This window comes from Durio zibethinus, chromosome 12 (assembly GCF_047325235.1).
Source record: "Durio zibethinus cultivar Kanyao isolate XHJ-2024 chromosome 12, ASM4732523v1, whole genome shotgun sequence".
NCBI lineage: Eukaryota > Viridiplantae > Streptophyta > Magnoliopsida > Malvales > Malvaceae > Durio > Durio zibethinus.
The window spans coordinates 23,778,162-23,795,963 of record NC_143173.1 but is presented as its reverse complement, the minus strand read 5'-3'; the positions used below and the strand labels follow the sequence as shown (position 1 = coordinate 23,795,963).

Sequence of the window (17,802 nt, the reverse complement as noted above, 5' to 3'; positions counted from 1 at the left end):
ATTTAGTTTGAATAATACTAGAGTTTGAATTTTATTGAATTAAATTTGTGATTAAATAATTATTCGTAATAAAAAAATGATAAAAAAATTGATTATTTAACCCAACCGACCAAACCCAACAGATTTTGATCGGTTCGATTATGGTCAATTATTTAATAATATTCAATTGATTCGATTATTTGTTAAATGAAAGTCGATTAAATCGATTATTAATTTTTTTAAATCGAACCGATTAAATCGATCATTTACTCACTTTTAGATATATCTTATTTTAATTTAATAATTAAAAACTTTATCTATTTTGAATATTTTTTAAATATAAATAAATTAAGAAGTACAAGCCTTTTGACATCAAGGCTACAAAAACCTAGAGAAAAGGGAAAAGATTATGTGGTGCTTAACTTTGGATATCAGCATAGGACCTATTCATTTGGGTAATACAGATGATACATTAGCATTGGATCATCTGAGCTGAGAAAAGAAAACATGATATTATCCCTTTTCTTATGCATGTACATAATCCTTTCTATTTTTTTTTTTTAAGATGTTTTAAAATTATGATTTTTTTAATATTTAAAATTTAAAATTTAAATTTTTTTATATTTTAAAATTATTTTTTATGATTTTAAAAATTATAAAATTTTAATATTAAATATATTAAAATCAAAGTTTTTTCTTTTTAAATTATGTGAAAATCAATATTATCCAAATAATTTGAAACGAATGAAGTGTATCTCATGAGCATTCAATTTAAATAGCAGTAGTATATTTCTTTTCCTTGATCTATATAAGTATCTTATTTATTTAATTTTTATTTGTAATTTTTAAAATTTTTGCATGGTGCCTTTTTTATTTGGTCTAAAGTCTTGATTATTCATTAAAACACTGCTAATTTATTTTACATTTATTGTTTGATAATGTATTTGAGTGCATAATTTTTAAATAAATTAATTAAAGTTTGGTTCAAATAATTTATCCACCTGTTTTAAGAGAATAAATTTTAAACACCGGAAATTTCCCCTATCCTATTTGTTAGACTTGGACTTTTCTTTGAAAAAAAAAAAGCTAAAAATATATTTTATACATTCAAACATAGCATAAGACAATAAATGCCATTCACTTTAGAAATTTCTGCTTGCTTAACAATACTCCTCTGTTTCATTTTTTCTATTTATTTTTTTTGAAATGTTGTAAAATTATATTTTAATTTTTAAAAATATTTGAAATTCTTATTTTTAAAATTTTATTTTTTAATATTAAAATCATGAAATTTTAATTTTATAAAAAAATTTAAAATTTAAAATTAAATACATTAAAATTAATTTTTTTAAAATTTCATAAAAATTAATATATGATAAATATTTTGAAAAAGATGAAATATTAAAATTTTTTTTTAATTAGTGGGAGGGGGGAACAAACAAGAAGTAGCTCCAGAACAAAATACTTTAACTAAAACCAGTGTTCGAAGTTAGACATGACAAATTGGGATTGTCGTTGACCAAACTTCGCCTCTTTTGGCAGTAAATTGGTTTAAATCTTTTTGAGTGGATTGTCAGTCTTTCGTCTGAATCAATCAATTGCTTTGGCACATTGCATGTAGCCGGGATTGAGTTCTTCTAAATTGTGCATGAACATAAACCCAAGTAAAATTCTTGGAAAACAAACATGATGAGCGGAAAATTGTAAAAAATGTTCAATAAAAAAGATCTTGTTGAGAGGTTAAGAAATCCCAGGTTGCTTGGGTATCTTTTCAAAATCATCATCATCATCACAAAACGCAGGCCGATCTAATTATTTATTAAAATCTTTGAATGCAAATAAAAGAAGAAAAAAATCTTGAAAAAAATGAATAAAGGAATTTCAATAGAAAATTTTACGCATCTCATATATATTGAAATTGTATTTAGATGAAAGTATAATCTATTGAGAAATGTCGGCAAACACATGAGGTAGGACTTACTACTGAACAGCACAAAACCCTAAATTTTTTATGCTTAAAATTTATGAAAATCCCATTATGTAATGTTATCTAATCCTTCTGTATTAAGGATATGATCTCCAAAAATCTATGAGAAGAAACTGTCAAAGCTTGAGTTGTCATTAAATTTATAGTTTCTAACTAAGATTCCCCGATAAATTATTGTAAAGGCAATGCTGGCAACTGGATTTTCCAGGATTTGATTTGCATTTCCTTGATTCGAAATCTTGTGACTTTGGCAAACAGATAAAATTAATGTTGTTTATAAATTCAGGAAATGTTCACGGCTAGCATGACTCAATGCAAGTTGCCATTAGCTAGTTATTGGTTGGTTGAAAGTGGAAACCATGCAAATATAAGAAGGTTCTTGGAGTTGGGCTTAAGGCTTCAGGAGTCCGACAGAACAGAAACAAGCTAAGAAAATAATTCCCAAACTTAAACTTTAATTAAGGCTGTAAATCAAGGATTGGATTGGGCTTTTACTTAACGCTAGAATCTATAGCATCATTTTGTTGGGTGGAAAAAGCCCTGGTCCAAGATTTATTAGTCCAGGTCAGTATATTCCTAGTTAACTCGTTTGAGGCCAAGAAATATCAGCCATTAAAATTCCCTCTGGTTCCATTCCAATTCCCGTCTATTCCATCAAATTATGGAACCAATTCTTATATTAAGCCGAAAATTAGAATTTAGTTGTTATTCTAAGTATATTTTTTTGAATATAAAATATCAGTGAAAAATTTTTGGCCATATAGATTGTTAATGTGAAATTTTCATGTTTGAAAATGCTATTTCTTCTGTTGATGTGATATTTTTTAAAAATAATTTTATTCTCCTTCTAATTTTTTTATATTTTAAATTTTAATCTTTAAAATTAAAAATTCAATATTTTATCGACATATTATTGACTTTCATTTTTTTTATTCCATTCTTTCTCTAAACCCTATTTCTTATATATTTTAAAATTTAAACTCATTTCTTTGAATATATGAATATTTAATCGACGAACTCTTAAATTTCATAAGAATAAATAATTTTAAAAAATGCTAGTTAAAGAGAATGGTCATAAAATAATAATGGGAACTTTTTAGAAACGTTTGGGTGGATGGTACGTAATGCCATCACCTTTTAACTTAACAAGGCTGTCACGTCAAAATTAGAGCAACTTTTTTCTCCAATGTTCAAACCTTTAAAAGTCTGGGGCCGAGTGGCCGTCCAAATAACTATTAACAATTGCCTTTCTCTTTTAGAGGGTTTTGTTCCTTCTCTTAGATATTGCTTTCCTCCACATGGCCACATCTAGACCAAAAGATACTTGTTTGAAGCTTAAAAGCATAAAAATGAGCGGCCCTTTTGAGTAGATAATGCCATATTTTACTTTTAATATTGCTTTATGAGAGAGTGCTTTACTTTAAGCAAAAGAAGAAAAGAAAATACATATTTATATTTAGTACTACATATGCAACTATGTTAGCAGCTCCAATGCAATGTGTTCCTTGGAAATATTAAAGGATTTGATAGGGAAAGAATAGAAAAGATAAACCTTCTAACTTAAAATTTTTTTTTATATAAAAAAGTCCATAACTTAAAGATAAAGAAAGAGTTATAAACGTTAAAATTTTAATTCTAAATGTGTAAGATACTTTTTCTTGAAAGTAATCAAAGAGGTTGCTTTCAAGTTTAAAACTATTGAATACCCCCTTAATTTCTCTTTGACGCCCATTTATTTTTGTCTTCAAAACATAGATTAGCAAGAAACAGTTGAGTCTAGCTTCTATTCTTTAAACAAAGTTAACCAATATAGTTGGGGTGCGGCCTAAGCAATTGCATATATTACCTTTTCTCTTTCATTCAAACACTCCTTTTCTAGCCTTTTAGAATTGGTTTGCGTTCAAATAATTTGGTGCCCTCTTTGTATGTCTTTTTATGCAAATAAAGATAGAAAAGCTTTTTGACTGGGGAAGGGGGACTACTGAGAAAATGCTCAATGGGAAAGAATAAACAGTTGAGAGTTGTGGATTATTTGTTGTAAGGAACTCTTTGGGTCCTACTTCTCTACATATTCTATTCCTTCGTGTACACCACTCACAAGCAAATCATATAAATGCACCATCGATCAATGATGTAGGACAGTAGAAACAATTAATGCATGTATGTTAATTATGTATATATGTGTATGGTATTTTAATGCTTAATTTGATTTTGGGAAGTTTTTTGGAACAATGATATTGGAATGTTGTCAGCCAGAAGTAGAACTAAGGGTGATTACTACATAAATGCTATGTTTGTTGGGCTAATAATGAGTGGCAGATAGGAGCTTGTATTCGATGTGATTGTGTTAAATTTTTTATTTTTTATAATTTCCCTTATATTGAAATGGTCGAACTTTTGTAATCATTTATGTTGGATACGCATTTGGATATGTAAACTTTTTTAAAAAATGAAAAGTCAAAATAATATAGTGCAAATGTGTATATATACTTAATCACGTTGAGAATATTAGAATCCATTTATTTGTATTCTGCAGGTAGATTGATATTAAGAAATGTATCAAGAACCTGATGAATGAAGTTATATGTCAACAAATATATTGACTAAAAGCAGAAAGGTGTTTGCATAGGATTTTAAACAATAAAACTAGCTTGCAAAAATTTAAGCATCCTACAAAGAAACCATAGATTAATAAGGCAAGCAATATTCTAAATCATGACAAATTACCCTCTGTCATGTCATATCATGTCAACTCTTTTGAAATGCTAATACCTTCTTGGGATTCCAAATACAAAGAACATTCTTCTAGTTTTTTGGGCTAGGATGCTGTTCTCTATTGGCTGCTGTGAAGTTTTCACCAGCTTTCTGTCACTAGCTACCTGCCTACCATGTGAGATGTGACCATGAAACTAATATCTGTTTCTTATCATGATCAGTTCTATGATTGTTGAATTATTCTCCACCTCTTTCTATCTTTTTTTTTTCCTAGAAATTTTGAGATTGAAATGAGTGTATAACGGCAAGCATGCGTTTGGTAAAGAGTTGTTTGGTGTTGCAATGATTTTTTATTCGAGAGACTCGCTGGTTAAATTTGAATGAAAATTTTTGAAGTTATTAGCAATTTATTTTTGTAAGGTGTGATTGATCATCAAATAATTTTATTTTTTAATAAAAATCTTAAAATTAATTAATATTTATTAAAAAAAATTTAAGTATACGAAATCAGAGTTAAATTTAAAAGTATGGTTATGAGTTAGAAATGTATTAGCACCCTCACGTCACCTATTCAAGGAACAACATTAATTAAACATATGTAATCCCTTAATTTTGATGATGCAATCTTTTTTATATTTAAATTTCATTTCTTAAAATTTATTTATAAAAAAATTTCTTTGTTGTGAAATTAACATTATTTTCGTATTCTATAAATTTTTTAATGTTTTGGTAGAATTTATAAAAAATTTTTATTTAAAAAATATTTTAAGAAAATTAATCATTCACAAAATTCTTGAAATTTTATCATATGATATTTTATTTATTTAACAAAATAATTTTAGCAACATCTCGATTTTTTAGTGAGTTTTCAAATTTTATTAAATAAAATTTAAGATTATCTCGATTTTTCGACGAAATCCTAAAAATTTTGAATAAGTTTTAGCATCGTCTCAACTTTTTGACGAGATCCTAAATAAAAATTATTTTTATAATAATTAAGGGATTTAATTAATTAATTAATTTTTATTGTGATTATTTTTATTATTTATTGTTTATTTTTTAATTATTTTTATTATATAAAAAAATTTAGATTATCCCTACTCACCGGTAAATATAAATATTAATTTTTTTAGTTGTGTTAAAAAAAATTGAATTCTTTCAATTTTCTACATTTTTTAAAAATATTTATTCAAAATGTCAATTATTGTTATTATTATTATTATTATTATTATTATTATTATTATTATTATTATTATTATTATTATTATTATTATTATTATTATTATTATTATTGTTTACGTAAATCTTTATTCTAGTAAAAATAATTTTAGATTATTCCGATTCTATGGTAAAATCTGAAAAGTTATTTTTATTTGCAATAATTAAAAAAAAATCGAACTCTTTCAGTTTAATCTAAAAATTATATTTAAAAGATTCATTTAAATAATCTATCATTTTCCTTTATTTTATTTAATTAAAATCTTAGTAATTATTTTTTTAATGTTTATTGTTACTGATAATTATTTATTTTTAATATAAAAATATATAAATATTATAAAATATAAATTATAAAAATCTTAAACAGATAACAAATATAAAATAAAATATAAAAAGAAAAACTTACAAACGGATCGAGTTGGAGTGCAAGTCACATGCAAATCTTGTATAGGTGGGGTGCGGGTCAGATACCTAAAACGGCGTTATTTTGGTGCACTTATAAAAGGCCTGTTTCTATTTTTTTATATTTTTTTCCTTCCATTGTCTCTTTTTGCCCCTAGAACCTCTATTTTTAAAAACTCAACCCCTTAGTCAGCCATTGTGACAACCTAAATTTTGGCCAGTCGTCGTTGTGCATTAGTGATCAAAATCTTCAACGCGTCAAAAAATTTAAAGTTTTCAAATTTTGGCAATATTCCCAAAATTCGATTGCTGAAAACTTCAAAGGTCATTGAAAAAGTCAAACTTTTTCAATTTCTAGTGACTTCAAAAATTTTTCAAAAATTCTCAAAAAATATCAAATTGAGCTTTTTTGTTTTTTAAACACTCTTTCCAAATCAGATTTTTCAAAAAAATAAAAAAATTTTCAAGCCTTCTAGATCAAGAATTTCATTCTTGGGGGGTCTTTTTTGTTTCTGAAATTTTTTTTGTATGTTTGCTACTGGTTCCTTTATTAAAGATGACTGTTTTTTTATTTTTTTTATGTGTGTAAATGGTTGTAAAAATTGCTTTCTACTTTTTTTTTGGCAATGTTACCCTTTTTTTAGTTCCTCTTTTTTTTTACAGTATTTTTCTCTTTTTTTCTTTAGGCTTTGCACTGTGTTGTTCTTCCTCCTTTTGTTTTACAAAAACTTGGCTTTATTTATAGAATTAATCAAAATCTCAAAAAATATGAGATTTTGTAGACTTTTTGGGGTTTGTGAAAAAACTTGTCTAGTGACCTTTTTGGGTACCAGATTCCATGCTACAAGATTAGGTAGTGTCAAGGAGAAAATAATTACTCTAGCACCTTGATTTCAACTGCCAGAGTTGAAACTTGAATTTTTTTGTTTTGACTTTTTTTTTAATAATAATAATAATAATAACAAAATTATATTTAAGTTAAAATAGAATCAAACAAAATTGGTGCCTACATTTGACATTAAAAAAAATAAGTAAAAGATAGAATTAGATGGTTGAGGAATTAAAAGGAGATATCTCGTTTGTTGTGTAAGAAAAATATGCTTTGATAATTAGTTTTATATGAGAATTCCTAGATTTATGATAGTGTAGTTGGTGTAGTTCTCATTTCTATGTAAATGGCATGCCAAGGAATAAGAGCAGTAAGTTTAAAGATGGGCCATAACAAAGCTATAACACCTAGAACCAGTCGGCCTCCCTCTGTCGACTAAGCCAACAGAGCAAAAAAATGAAGAAACGATAAGTAATTTTGATTTGTGATAGATATAGTGCAACCTTTAATGTAAATGCATAGGTTTTTTTTTTTTTTTCTCTCTTTTTCCTTTAGCTTATACTTTAATTATAACCACTTCTCAAATGCCCACAAATTTTATTTTTTTTTTGGTTTTTGGGTTTAGATAGGGTTCGAATTGGAGGCCTTCAATCTTGAAATCGACTCTAATACCATTAAACTAAAACTCATCGGTAAAGCTTCATTTTCTATACAAAATATAAATTCACCTTATACTTAGCTTGTGGTGAGATTTTAATTACTACAAATGAGGATGATTATAATTCATGAAACTCTAACAATCTCATTTTGTGAAATTACTTGAATTAAAAATTTAAGCTATTGGTTGAGAGGTTAAAAATGGACTTTTTAAGTTTCTTTGAAACTTAGTTAAAAACAAAGGTCTGATTAAGAAAAGCTTTTTAAAAAATATTGCTATATGTTGCACATGGGTATTTGACTAAGTGGTTTATACATGTATTCTTCTGTTCAAAAAGTTAGGCTCAAATCTTTCTTTTTTTCTTAAATAAATTCTTAAAATTAATGAAAAAATGTTTGCCTTGTCCAATAAAAGTTATCCCTAAATTTATCTGTTAGTAGTAGTTTAGGTCAACTCATTTTATAGATTTTTAATTAGGGGATCTCAAATTTTGGTCTCTAAAAGGTCGTTTCACTTACATAGCTAATGTCTAATAAACCTATTATAAATATAGTTTTATTTAGTTTCATTTTAATAATAGACTTTCTTTTTTTTTTTTAGAATAAACTGTGGTTTTCCTTAAGAAAAAAAGAATAAAATGTGGTTTGGTTTCCATATTAGCCTCAAATTTCATTTTACTTAGTTTTCATAATCTTAGAATTTAAGTGTGGTTTTAGGGCATGTATATTCTTTTTTTCTTTTCAATATTTGATGCTGTACATGCCAATTGATCTATGATTTAATTTAATAATCTAATTGAGATCGTCTATTCTACATTTGCCAAACAACCCATGTCTTATAGTTACTCATTGTCATAACATATAGATCCGAGGATCTATTGCTAGACATTGACTTGAAGGATTCACCATAAATCTTTTTTGTTTAGGTGTGATTGACCACTTAAGGAATCTATCATTTTAAGGAACACCTAAGCCTAAAGGTTTCTAAAAGAATAGGTTCAGGTCTACTAACCAGAATAGGGTTTGGAAGTTCGATTACGTGTGAAAAAAGTTATAACACCCTCACAACGTCCATCGAAAGATGGTACCAGCTTAATTTTATGTTATCCAATAAGCTTTTAAAATTTTACTGAGTAATTAATTATTAGAAATTATTATTAATTGACTCAAATACTTTTGACAAAAAATTAAAAAAATTCCCTCACCTCAAGAGTATAAAAAAAAATTATTGTTTCACTTGCAGAGACTCCATCATCGGATTATTTAACATTAAAGAAAATTTAAGAAAAAAAGGAAAAGAAAAAAAATAATGATTCAACCTTAGATATAAATCTTTTATTTATTTATTTTTTATTTTTTAAATTCATTGCTTCTGTGCAAAAAAAAATTGATACTTTTAACTTTTTCTTAAAGCATTTGGAAGTTTTTATTTTAAGAAAAATTGATACTTTCAACTTTTTCTTAAAAGTTTTTGTTGAAAAATTATTTTTAAGAAAAATTGGTAATTCTAACTTTTCCTCAAAATATTTTTTTTTGAAATTTTAATTTCGAGAAAAATTGATACTTTCAATTTTTTCTCAAAAATATTTTTTTAAACACTTTTATTTTTTTAAAAAAAAATTTATTTTTAAGAAAAATTAATACTTTCAACTTCTCTTCAAAAATATATATTTTTAAAAACTTTTTACTTATAAAGGAAATTGATACTTTCAACTTTCCTTTAAAAATATATATTTTTTAATTTTATTTTCAAAGAAACTTGATACTTTTAATTTTTTCTTAAAAATATTATTCTTGAAAATTTTATTTTATATTTTTTCTATTCTTTTTTTATTTATTAATGCAAAAAAATACAAACACATAAATTAAAAAAATACAAAAAAATAAAAATAAAAGAAAATAAATAAAAAAATACTAAAAAAATCGAAACAGCTTAACTGAAAGGTTGACGCGCTCGACTCCAGACATAGAAATTAGCGCGACTTAGAACTCAAATGGCGTGAAGCTGGACTAGAACAGAAGATCGGGTTAAGCGACTGGGTCAAATCGCCCAATGTTTGACGTGTGGATCCTTGAAACGGGTAAAAAAACCTGATTTTTTTTTGCCAAAACGACACCGTTTTATTGATCCTATAAAAGCCTACCCTCAAGCATTTCTCTTCATTTTACCGTTTCCTCCTCTCTCTCTACACTCAGCTTTCTCTTTTTCTCTCTCTAAGGACAGAAGAATGAAGGATGGAAACTTCAAAAGTTTCCAGATTTCGGCACCGACTCCATCGCTCCCCGCCACTTGTGTCGTCGTACTCTGCCACCGTCCGACGATCGATCAAGCCAAAATTCTTTCCATCGCTGCTTCTTACTCTTCTCGTCTCGAATATCGGTTTGTTTTTTCGTAAATCGCTTCCTAAAGGCGTAGATCTGGTGTCCAAGTTATAATTTTTCTTTCTTCTGTTTCAGCCCCTCCCACCATCGGATCTTCACCAACTTTCAGTATATGATTTATTTCGTCAAGCTCCACGTCTTCACCGTTCAGATTTCCCAGAAGTCGCACCAACAATCGCCTGTCACCGTCATTGCCAGGGGGTTTCTGGTTTTCCCCTTTTCTTTTCTCTTTTTTTTTTTTGTTTTGTTTAATCCTCTACTTTTAGTTTCTGATCTTTGGTTTCTGATTTTGTCACATTTCTGAATTGATGTTGACGTGACTGACTAACAAGGGGTGATTATTCAACAAGAAGCTGAATGTAGTGGCAAGTTTCGGTTCTTGTAGCTGGTAGCTTCTATATGTGTTAGTGCAAAGGGGTTTCAATGGGTGGAGATAATGTTTGTGTTGGTAGAGCTCAGTGAGGGCTCTGTATGTGTGCTGCTACTTTCTGTATGCTCTCGATACCACTGGGTTACTCTATTTTTTCTCTGTATCCTATTTTCCAATCCCTTATTTCCTTTTTGTTTTGCAGGACGATGGAACGAGATTCTTTTTTTGGGCTACAGGGTTGCAATCAGAATGAAGGTCGCTTCTGATTGTTTGTTGGAATTGAACTTAGGGCTTTGGTAGGGTGTGCTACGTACCACCTTGGTTTCAGCGTGATGGATTTGTGGATGATGAAATGATTTTGCTCTGCTTTTTATTTTTTTGTTTCATGGAGTCTTCTGAGTGATTGCTGGGTGTTCTGGATTTGTATGGGTTCCTAGAGTCTAGGCTGAATTATTGCTATGATGATCACTGCTAAGTCTAGAGTTGGGTGTATCTTAGGCTGAATCTGATTGTCTAAGGTTACTAGATGACTATGGGTTTCAGTTTTGGACTTAGGATTATTAAAGGCTTGTACTGGATGACTGTGGGTTTCGGTTGGGATTAGGATCGGGATTGTTCTAGTAGGGATCGCTGGATGGTCGTGGGATGGTGGGCGGTGATTGTGGGATTGTGTTGGCCTCTAGGGATTATCGATTTCAGTCGAGGCTGTGAACTATGGTCTTGAATTTTGGAGTTGGAGGTACTGGTGGTAAAAAGAGGTTAAGCCATTGTCTGTAGGTAGGGGATGACTGGTTTTTTTTTTTTCGTTCCCAGTGTATTCATTGTTGATATATAGATCTATACTGATAGAATTTTAATTCAATTCTAATTAGTATCCAAAGCTAAAGATTAACATAAAATTATGCTTTCTAATCATCATCAAGCTTAATCTCAGTTTTCAATTTTTTCTCTTTTTTTTATTAATCAGATAGTGAAGACAGAAAAAGAAAATAAAAAATAAATAGACCATAAAATAAAATAATAAATAATAAATACAAAATAAAAATTTAAAATAAAAATGAATAAAAATTTTTACAATCGAACTTGAATTGATCTCAATTGACAAAAAATTTCGAACAAAATAAGATGTCTACACTTATGATGTGCAATACAAGCAATACTCATGACTACCATATCTATACATAGGCAAATTGATAGTACCAAGTTCATTCCTGTAATACTTGATGCATAGCTCTTTCATAGTATAACCAACAAATATTCATCATACACATTAATACTAATAAAGTTTTTAAATTTTACAAATAAAATTTAAAAATTAACACGTACTAATTTAATAATTAATTTTTATAAATATAATTTGATGATCAGACACTTATCAACTTTTCAACCCCATTTGTATAAGATAATTATTTTTAGTGCAATGAGCACAACAGCCTTGTTTGCAAATGATTTGGAACCATGTAATCGGCCATGTTAAAAAGAAATCAGACCCATCGAGGAATGCCCCTAGGACTCTGGAAGTTCGTTATCATATGTTTTACTCGATCATTTGTTTCTTCATTTTTCATTTTGTTTTTTATTTTTAAAATCGAAGAGAGGGTCCAAAAGCTCCAACTTTATGAAATAATGAAGAGAGAGGGAGTGAGAGGAGAATGTTTTTGGCCTTTGGGAAGTTTTGTCAACAATCCCCATGCAAAGCATATGCTAGTACGTTTTGGTGTATGTAATATAGTGGGGGTGTTTGGATTTTTTTTGTACGTTTAGTGTAATACAATTGACTTCATTGTAATATTAATTAATTGAATTTAAATGTGAATTTTAATAAGATATATTTAGTATAAATTTTTTTATAAATTTTTTAATTACATTTATAAATTTCTTTTTTAATTTTACCAAAATCAATATAATCCTTCCTCCAAACAAATCCTTAGCTTAAAAAAAACATAAAACGAGAGGAACACTTTATTCCATGTTCGGAAGAAAACCGTACACAGTTCCCGACTCCTTTAGACACATAGTCCCCATTCTCTTTTCAGGTCCTCGGTTTTGGCGGATTGACGTTGTGGAAATTAAACATCATTAATTTCTTTCTTTCCCTCCCTCGGTTTGAGCTAACTCCAGCCACCAATTTGCTTCACTAAAATTCCACATATGTCCATGCTTGATATGACTAGGGTGTATTTTATCATTTTACCTCAATCATAAATGTATAATATTTAATTTTTTTTGCTTTAAAAAGATCCAAATTTAAATCTAAAATTTATTAAATATTATATTTTAAAAATAATTATATAAATCAATTAAATTATATTTTGAATTCCTATAATATCTAACTTTACTTCTTTATAATATTGTAATTGTAAATTAAAATGTTTCTTTAAAGATACAATTTTCTTCTTATTATATCAATACTTTGTTCCTTCCATGTGGCTAAAAAGAATCTGATTGAGCTAGGTTTTACTGAAAAAGTGCTGGATTGGGTAAGGCTTCAAGGTTACAAATGATAATGGTTATACCAAGATTTTGTTTATGTGCACTTGGAGATAGGTGTCGACGTTTGTTGATTTTGAGGTTAAAAAACCCGTAAATGTTTTATTAATTACTTTTTGCATCAAAATTGAGACAGAAAGAAAGAGAGAAAGGGCAAAGCTGAGTTGCCTTTGGTACTGCTGCATTCGTCATGCTTGTCAACACATGCATTCCACTTTCCACTGCAAAATAGACTTTGGACCCCAAAATTTTGCCTCACCTACAAGAAAAGCATAGCCTACCTTCTTATATTTCACACACACTCCCTCTCTCTCTCTCCCCACTACCAAATCTTAATCTAGAATTGCATTAGAAAGCTGAAACTCCACCCTTCAATCAGTACTTTCCTAATAGACTAGATTTTGTTAGGCTCTGCCTCCCAAATTTCGATCCTAGTTTGTTTTAGTCCAAGCAGCAGCATCCATGAAGCTTGAATTTTAACTCCATCTTCCTTGCTTGATCTAATCTTTGTTTTAAGTATCCTTTCACTATATATTTTTGTAGAAAAATAGATTTCGAGAGAGACAATATGAGAGCAGGAGGTTGCACACTGCAACAAGCTCTAACAAATGAGGCTGCTAATGTCGTAAAGCAGGCTGTAACTCTTGCTAGGCGTCGTGGCCATGCCCAAGTTACTCCCCTCCACGTAGCTAACACTATGTTTTCCGCTTCTACAGGCCTGCTGCGCACGGCCTGCATTCAATCCCACTCTCACCCGCTTCAGTGCAGAGCCTTGGAGCTTTGTTTCAATGTTGCCCTTAATCGCCTTCCGGCTTCGACGGCGAGCCCTATGTTTGGAGGTCATTCACAATACCCTTCCATCTCTAATGCCTTGGTTGCAGCCTTCAAGCGTGCTCAGGCTCACCAAAGGCGTGGCTCCATTGAAAACCAGCAACAACCACTCTTGGCAGTTAAGATAGAGCTCGAGCAGCTTATAATATCCATTTTAGACGATCCAAGTGTAAGTAGAGTCATGAGAGAAGCTGGTTTTTCTAGTACACAAGTCAAAAGCAACGTCGAACAAGCTCTTTCCTTAGAAATCTGTTCCCAAAACGCTCCTTCAGTGAACAGTACATCCAAGGAAAGTAATAATGGTAATTTAGTTCTCTCTCAATCTCCTACTGCTGCTCAAGTTGGAAGTAAAGCAGGGAAACCAAGAGGACCAGATCCGATAATCAGGAATGAAGATGTCATGTTTGTGATAGAGAATTTGATGAACAAAAAGAGAAGAAGTTTTGTGGTTGTGGGAGAGTGTATTTCTAGTATTGACGGTGTAGTTAGAGCAGTGTTTGACAAAGTTGACAAGCGAGATGTTCCTGAGTCTTTGAGAGATGTTAAGTTTGTAAACCTTTCTTTCTCTTCTTTTGGGCATCTAAACAGAGTAGATGTTGAGCAAAAACTAGAAGAGCTAAAGACCCATGTCAGGAATTCTTTAGGAACAGGGATTGTTTTCAATTTGGGTGATCTCAAATGGGCTGTTGAGTATACGGCAAGTTCAAGTGACCAAGGTAGGGGCTATTACCATCCAGTGGAGCATATGATCATGGAGATAGGGAAATTGGTTTGTAATATTGGAGAGAGTGGAATGTTTAGGCTCATGGGGATTGCCACTTTCCAAACTTACATGAGATGTAAATCTGGCCATCCATCACTGGAAAATCTTTGGGGTTTGCATCCTCTAACAATTCCTGCAGGCATCTTACGCTTGAGTCTCCTTATTGACGGGTAAATTAGCCTTGCATAAAGGTTTTTCAAATATACATATGCAAATTATTAGATTGGATTTATAGTTTTTGATTCTCATGTAATTCATATGAATCAACTAAACTGATCCTGAAAAACTGGATTCTCTTTTCTTCTTTTGAGAGACTAAACAAGGTAGCTAAAGAATACAAACAGGAAAAGGAAATATTATTATGGGTAAATGTAAACACAGTAGCAATGGAAAATCAAGTTTTTCTTCACGCTTCTTTTCATTTTAGCTTCTTTTCCTTTTGTTTTGTTTATCTTCTTTAACAAATGTCTAAGTGGTTATTCTTTGCTTCATTTCTTGAATTGAAGACAGTTATTCATAGTCACTTTGTCCTTAAAAGAAGCAAAAAAGAAAGGTAAGCGGGGGTAAGGGGTCAGAGGAAAGGAGGCTAGGTTTCTCTATATCGAATATACTTATTCCCCTTCAAGTTACAGTTTCCCAAAAATCTTCAGGATTGGGGTTTCCAAATTCCCATAGTGTAAAGATTGGATATTTATCAATTCAAGTTCATTGAACCCCTTTTTTTTTTTTTTTTTTTCCATTCAGTGATCTACAAAGTGAGTCCACAAGCCAAAAAGTTGAAAACGGGTCAAGCTGGATTTTGCTTGATGGTGGAGAGGAGAAGCAACTGACTTGCTGTGCTGATTGCTCCGCCAAGTTTGAAAATGAAGTTGGAAGCTTACAAAGCAGCAATGAGTCCACCACCTCAAGCCTTCCTCCATGGTTTCAAACATGCAAGGATATTGAGAACAAAGGACTTGGCAGCAATGATAAGGTTATAATCACATTCACAAATATCCCTCTGTTCTTCAAACAAAATTAGTGTCCAACCACGTACAAGTTTAAAACTAACTTTTTCTTTTGCAACTTGTTTTCTCTTCCCTCTCTACTAGGACTCTGCCTCAGTCAGAGAACTTTGCAAAAAGTGGAATTCATTTTGCAATTCAGTCCATAAACAACCATTTTCATCTGAAAGAACCCATACATTAATCTCTTCTGTTTCACCTCCTTCCTCTACTTCTTGCTTTTCACATCACCGGCAATACCCTCATTTGCACCAGCAGCCCCACCACTACTGGCCTGTGGTTGAAACTAGACAGTCATGGAGAGACAGCCATTTTTGGATTTCTGAAACAGTAGACAAGACTACTGTTGAACCCACCGGTTTGAGATTATATATTCCCGAACATGGTAATAAGGACCCTAAACAACTATTATCGTCAAACCCTAATTCAACCCCTAACTCAGCTTGTTCCAGTGATGTGATGGAGATGGAATATGCTCACAAGTTCAAGGAACTAAATGCTGAGAACTTAACCACCTTATGCACCGCATTGGAAAAGAAGGTTCCTTGGCAAAAAGATATAATTCCGGAGATCGTGAGCACAATCTTAAAGTGCAGGTCGGGGATGTTAAGAAGAAAAGGTAAGTTGAGTGAAGGTGAGTCTAAAGAAGACACTTGGTTGTTTTTCCAAGGTGTTGACGTTCAAGCTAAAGAGAAGATAGCGAAAGAGCTGGCCAGGCTTGTTTTTGGTTCACAGACGAACTTCATTACGATTGCACTAAGCAGTTTCTCATCTACAAGAGCAGACTCGACTGAAGATAGTCGAAACAAGAGATCAAGAGACGAACAAAGTTGCAGTTACATTGAGAAGTTTGCTGAAGCAGTTTCGAGAAACCCACATCGAGTCTTCCTAATTGAAGATGTTGAGCAAGCAGATTATTGCTCTCAAATGGCTTTCAAAAGAGCTAGTGAAAGAGGAAGAATAAGCAATGCAAATGGAGAAGAAGCTACCCTTAGCGATGCTATCATCATTTTGAGCTGTGAAAGCTTCAACTCGAGATCCAGAGCTTGCTCTCCTCCTACCAAGCAAAAATCGGAGGGGTCTAAGGAAGAAAAAGTTGCTGCATCGGAGGAGACAAGTCCTTGCGTGTCATTGGATTTGAATATTTCCATTGACGATGATAGTCTCGAGGAACAATCAATCGACGACATTGGGCTTCTTGAATCTGCTGACAGGAGGATCATTTTCAAAATTCAGGAATTATAAAATTGAACAAACCCTTCAAGTTGTTAAGTCACTACTTTCCTTTTTTTTTTTAATACTTTTTGTGAAAATTCTCTTTGTTTGAATTGTCTTTCTTTAGATTCTTAGACATTTGGTAGGGCTGAAATAGAAGAAGAATTTGCCTTTTTGTAAAACCATATGTACATTAAACATTATCTTTCTTCTAATAGGTTGATGGTTCCCATCACATCTTCCCCCTTCTTCTTTAGATATGAATCTTTAAATTGAAACACGATAATTCAAGATATTAGATGCAAATAGCAATCAATCAACTTCAATATACATACATACATACATACATATATATATATGTATAATGAAGAAAAGAATCCTGTCTAGCTTAGAGCATCTGGCTGCTCTTCAGACTCAGACAAAATTATAATAACTTCTGACTTTAACTAAAAATGAAGTTGCTCTTTTGTCTTTCTAACAAAGCAAATTAAAATCATATACATATAAACGCATTCCAACCGTGTGGGTGGGTAACCATTTTCCAGCTGTTATGGAATCCTTGTCTTGTGCTGACATCAATCTCAAGCCTTTGATTATATTTGAGGCCCCAATATACTTGTACTTAACAAATAAGCATATACATCTTAATATTGGAAAGAAGAGAAAAAAAAAAAAAGAGAGAGAGAGAAATATTTCTGATTTCAAATAGAATATCTGAACCTTTTTTTTTTAAGTTTTCAATAGGACACTTTGATGGTTAGAATTTGAAATTTCATCTTGGAGTTTCTTATTTCAAATAGAAATAGAAGGTGTTCTTTTAATGAATCACATTGTCCATAAAATTAAAAAAAAAAAAAAAAGAGAAATTAACATGAATGAGTCAACTTGGGATATAGGGTATAACATGATATGTAAAATTTGAATTTTAAAAAATGCTACATTTGTCATAGTTTTTTTGAC

General features: G+C 30.5%; 1 protein-coding gene and 1 long non-coding RNA gene across 2 annotated transcripts; both read left to right on the top strand.

Moving 5' to 3' along the window:
• The first annotated feature begins 9,785 nt into the window (after positions 1–9,785).
• Positions 9,786–11,401, top strand: LOC111296579 (uncharacterized). Its single transcript, XR_016326137.1, has 3 exons — positions 9,786–10,167; positions 10,245–10,659; positions 10,742–11,401. It is a non-coding gene; the product is annotated as an uncharacterized LOC111296579 (long non-coding RNA).
• A 1,945-nt stretch (positions 11,402–13,346) lies between these two features.
• Positions 13,347–17,057, top strand: LOC111296690 (protein SMAX1-LIKE 3-like). The gene is made up of 3 exons (XM_022891118.2): positions 13,347–14,793; positions 15,368–15,596; positions 15,715–17,057. Exons 1-3 carry the CDS (start codon positions 13,598–13,600, stop codon positions 16,870–16,872), a joined length of 2,583 nt encoding a protein of 860 aa, XP_022746853.2. The 5' UTR covers positions 13,347–13,597; the 3' UTR covers positions 16,873–17,057.
• Positions 17,058–17,802: the final 745 nt, after the last annotated feature.

Excerpts from the sequence above, each read along its gene's own strand:
- LOC111296690 (XM_022891118.2), top strand. The coding sequence starts at position 13,598 with ATGAGAGCAGGAGGTTGCACACTGCAACAAGCTCTAACAAATGAGGCT. Across the intron at positions 14,794-15,367 it reads TTGAGTCTCCTTATTGACGG|TGATCTACAAAGTGAGTCCA; the intron begins GTAAATTAGCCT and ends TTTTCCATTCAG. Across the intron at positions 15,597-15,714 it reads GACTTGGCAGCAATGATAAG|GACTCTGCCTCAGTCAGAGA; the intron begins GTTATAATCACA and ends CCTCTCTACTAG.